The following is a 4,641-nucleotide window of genomic DNA, read 5'->3' as shown; positions in this document are numbered from 1 at the left end:
CTTATTTCTTTTTCAATTATGTGTTTTTCCTATTTATTATAAGGCCTTTATATAGGCATGAAAAGTGAATAAAAATATGTCATTGAATATGTCATTAAGCATAGAAATATGTCATTAAATATGTCATTAAGCATTTGAGAAGATCATGGAGAAATATTAGACATCCAACGTAATTTGATTTCTCTTATAACATAAAATATTCAATAAATTTTCGAACGTAAAAGGAGTTTTCGTTTCACATTACTTTTTTTACAAATATTCTCGAGAAAGGTATTAGATGACTGTAGGGTATCTGTCATGTAAAAATAGAATTAAAACGTCATATTTCAACCTTATTATCTCGTTAATCGTATCATGCTTTAACATACTCTTAAAGAAAACTTGATTGATTTCTTTTTTAAATCTCTCCCAAATTAGAAAATCTAAAAACTTTATAACAGAAAAGTAGTTAAGTCAATTTTTGAGGGAAAAAAAAGCATACAAAATACAGTAAAGAGGTGGTCAGTGGTCACAATCATTTATAAAAGCTCCCTTGAAAATTCGGAAGAAAGGAGGTGTCAATTTATTATTAATCCCATTAGTGGGCAAAATTGTCAATTGACACCTAATAAAGCACCGAAGTAAAATGCAGCTAAAAAGTTAATGGGGGTAATATTGTCATTTGCTAATTAAGCTTTTTATGTTATCGTCCGCTTTAAATGCAGCATCCTCATTTCGTCTAACTCACTCTCAGCTTTGCTCAGCCATTTTTATTGCTAAGCAACTGATATTCGAAAATACATTATACAGTTCTATTATACATTCAGATCAGATAGATTTTTCTGTTTCTGAACACAGAAACATTCATCCAATTCACATATACAAGGTTAGCTTTCTACTTGCTTAAATTATGCTTCGAATTTCTCGACCTTCTTCGTATTTCAATTACAGTTTTTTTTCTTCATATTTTTAGCAAATTATCTATCTTCTTGATCCTTTTATTTGAATTCTTTGATATTATCAGAGTTCTCGGGTCGGTTTTTTCATATGAAAATATTTTCCAAAATTTGTTTCTTTTACGATATCTTCTTTTGAGAAGAAAAGAGAAAATTGTCTTGATTTGGTTGGTGGATGTTGTTGTTCTATTAAACACTTTTTCCAAATTAAACAATATTACCTCCTTCTTTCTAATTTCGTTATAATTTATGTGAACCTGTTTCACTATACACGAATTTTATAAAAAAATAAATTTGTGGTCCTAAACAATTTAAAAAGGGACCCAAATTATTTGTGTGATTACACAAACAATGAATTTGTGTAAGTTCAAAATTGTTTTCAAATTTAAAAAGATGTCATTTTTTTTGGAACGAACCAAAAAGAAAATAAATTCACATAAACTATATAAACTGAAACGGAGAGAGTAATATTTAGTAAACTTACTTCTTTAAAATTGACACGTCTTAGTGAAAATCGTAGCTCCCAACTTTCACCTTTGGGCTTTGAGTAGCTGCATTATCAAATTCCAGGAGGGAGTAGGAGATGAAGAAAGAAATATAATTGGATAAGATTGTTACGGTGATATAGGAATTTTATGTTTGAATTAGCTTCTTATTTAATTCCAAGTAAATTCTAAATTTTCCATTAGCAGAGATTTAATAAAAGTAGACTACTTTCTTTCTTTGAATGAATTTTAAAGATTTTCTTTGAGATCCTTGGGTTCTGTTTCGTTTTTCTGTTAAAATTTAGACAACACTAGTAAGCATTAGTAGCTGAATACTTAAACCTGAGATAGTTGGATTCTGTTTTCTCAATTTATTTTAATCCATGGATTAATTTTTGATTAATAGATAATTGAATCACTACTATCCCCACCTCGTCCCAGTCTTTTCATCAAATCTTTTATTAGCTATTTTAATTTACCTATCAAAAGAGGTACAATTTTGATGCAGTGAGTTTATCTCAAGAGGGCAAATTCTAATCTTAAATTTCGTTTTGTTTGTCTTATTACAGGTTGTTTTCTTGATTTACAAAAGAGGGAATTTTTTTTCTCTTCCTCTTAATCAACTTCTTTGAGTAGCAATTGATGGGGTCTCTTGCGGAGCCAGTCATGGAAGAAAATTACAGCAAACCCCCAGGAATTAGGTTTATGGAGAGGGCAAAGAAGTCAAGTCTCTCTTTCAAAACATATCAAGCCATAGTCCTAATTGTTACTTTTTTAGCATATGCAAGTTATCATGCTACTAGAAAAACTACCAGCATTGTTAAAAGTGCACTTGATCCCCAATCCCCTGAGGTGGATAGCTTAAAGCTTCCGTGGCAAAGGCATACCACTCAAGAAAGTTCAAGACTTTCTTGGATGCTTAAAGATGGTTGGTTGCCATTTAACGGACCCGATGGTACGGCTATGCTCGGTCAACTTGATGTGTCTTTCCTTTTTGTATATGCCATGGGAATGTATTTTTCTGGGCACGTTGGCGATAGGATGGATCTAAGAATATTTTTGACAATAGGAATGGTGGGAACTGGTTTATTCACTGCACTTTTTGGAGTTGGATATTGGGCAAATGTACACATCTTTTACTACTATCTAATAGTCCAAATGATGGCTGGATTGTTCCAATCAACTGGTTGGCCTTCAGTCGTCGCAGTTGTTGGGAATTGGTTTGGGAAAAAGAAGAGAGGACTTATAATGGGTATTTGGAATGCTCACACCTCCATGGGAAACATTACGGGTTCTTTGGTTGCTTCAATCTTCTTGAAGTATGGATGGGGTTGGTCAATGGTTGTTCCTGGTAGCATTATTGCTATCATTGGCGTGCTGGTATTCCTTTTTTTGCCAGTTCATCCCGAGTCTGTCGGAGCAAGTAATGATGAAGATGAAGTGTTCTCTCCTAGAAAAGAAGGCGAGGAAGTAACAGAGCCTCTTTTGAGATCAGATAGAGAAGAGGAATCAGCCGTGGGTTTTATAGAAGCATGGAAGATTCCAGGGGTTGCACCTTTTGCTCTTTGCCTTTTCTTTGCCAAGTTGGTAGCATACACATTTTTGTATTGGCTGCCTTTCTACATTAGCCATACAGGTATGCTAACTGTTATGCGTTTATTACGACAGATTTGCAGTCTTTTTATATCAGTATATTTTATCACCATATTAGCTGAAAGTTTCTATGATTTCTTTGTATCCTTTGATATTGCTGCAGCTATAGATGGAAAGTATTTGTCCAATGAGGAGGCTGGAAACTTGTCGACGTTATTTGATGTTGGAGGGGTAGTAGGTGGAATCCTAGCAGGTTACATATCTGACCGCTTAGACGCTAGAGCTATAACCGCTGCCAGCTTCATGTACTGTGCTATCCCGGTTCTCTACTTGTATCGGAGCTATGGACACGTCTCCATGACCATAAACATCATCCTCATGTTGATCACCGGAGTGTTCGTGAATGGGCCTTATGCATTGATAACAACTGCTGTTTCGGCTGACCTGGGAACACATAGCTCTTTGAAAGGCAATTCACGGGCGCTTGCAACTGTTACTGCCATTATTGATGGCACAGGCTCAATTGGAGCTGCCATTGGACCACTGCTAACAGGTTACATATCAGCTACGAGCTGGAGTGCTGTTTTTACAATGCTCATGGGAGCAGCTTTTATAGCTGGGCTGCTTCTAACCAGGCTTGTTGTAGCTGAAGTCGGTGCAAAGATTCATCAATTAGGGTCCCAAGGATCACCTAGATCAAGGTCCCCTGACCTTGAAGTGTGAAACCAAATGGTAATTCTTTTATTGCTTTCTGTGAATGCATTTCCAAGCCTCAATTCGGATATTAGCCTCCGATCACAGAGATTTAGAGGTGAAGATGCTAAAATCTAAGTCAAGATTTCAGGTGGCATCTTGTATAAAGTCAAGAAATGAGAGGGTTTTATTATCCTTCTCTGTAGTGTATGGGAGTGAGATTAAGAGGGGGAAAAACTGCTGATCACTCCCATGATAATGAAATACCATTTCATTTCCACATGTACATTCTTGTGTGCCAAAAAAAGGATCAAATACAGCATTTAGTGTAGTGGGAGCCTGGGTTATTGAGAGTTTTGTACATCATTTTTTTTTGGATTGAATAAAGCCAGTGCATCCTCCCAAAAGTTTTAGACTATGAATTTATTTATTTATTTATTTATTTTTAATTTATATATCTTTGAAAAGTTGAAGATCAATTATTGTAAGTTGTATCCATCTAAAGTTATGGCTATGGCGAGACAACAACTGACTGAATTTCTTATCTATTCCTGATGACACAGCTGCCAAAGTAGTACTCTAATTCTCTTAATGAGTGAGAAAGCATCGTCAAGTCGTACTCTGCGATGGAAATTATTGAAGCTTTCACTCTTAATACGCAACTGTCATTCTGATCTAAAAGAAGAAAATATTCAGAATCTTTTAAAAAGTCTTTTTCTTAAATTATACTCTTTCTGTGTTTTGAAATGTTTGACACCATTCTAAATTTCTTTTTGTTTTGCACTTTTACTCTCAAATTTAAAATTGAAAATTATAACCCTTGTAACCTTTTTATTTCTCATATCAAATGCGCAATTATCTATCAATCCATCACAGCTTTCATTCTCCCGAGCTCTCAATTTAAACTCCCTTGTTGGTTATCCAAAGGAGGAACA

The 4,641-nt window shown here is 34.7% G+C and overlaps 1 protein-coding gene across 2 annotated transcripts; it reads left to right on the top strand.

Annotated features, from left to right (window-relative positions):
• The first annotated feature begins 720 nt into the window (after positions 1–720).
• On the top strand, positions 721–4,113 carry LOC107804705 (putative glycerol-3-phosphate transporter 1). Of its 2 annotated transcripts, none has more exons than XM_016628638.2 (3): positions 721–865; positions 1,990–3,056; positions 3,177–4,113. In XM_016628638.2, exons 2-3 carry the CDS (start codon positions 2,063–2,065, stop codon positions 3,734–3,736), a joined length of 1,554 nt encoding a protein of 517 aa, XP_016484124.1. In that variant the 5' UTR covers positions 721–865; positions 1,990–2,062; the 3' UTR covers positions 3,737–4,113. The 2 variants fall into 2 exon arrangements, with proteins under 2 accessions (XP_016484124.1, XP_075108134.1); XM_075252033.1 differs by lacking the exon at positions 721–865 and adding an exon at positions 1,409–1,554.
• The last annotated feature ends 528 nt before the right edge of the window (positions 4,114–4,641 follow it).

Source organism: Nicotiana tabacum, chromosome 4, assembly GCF_000715075.1.
Source record: "Nicotiana tabacum cultivar K326 chromosome 4, ASM71507v2, whole genome shotgun sequence".
NCBI lineage: Eukaryota > Viridiplantae > Streptophyta > Magnoliopsida > Solanales > Solanaceae > Nicotiana > Nicotiana tabacum.
Note: the sequence above shows the minus strand (reverse complement) of the source record. Positions and strands in the feature narration are given on the sequence as shown.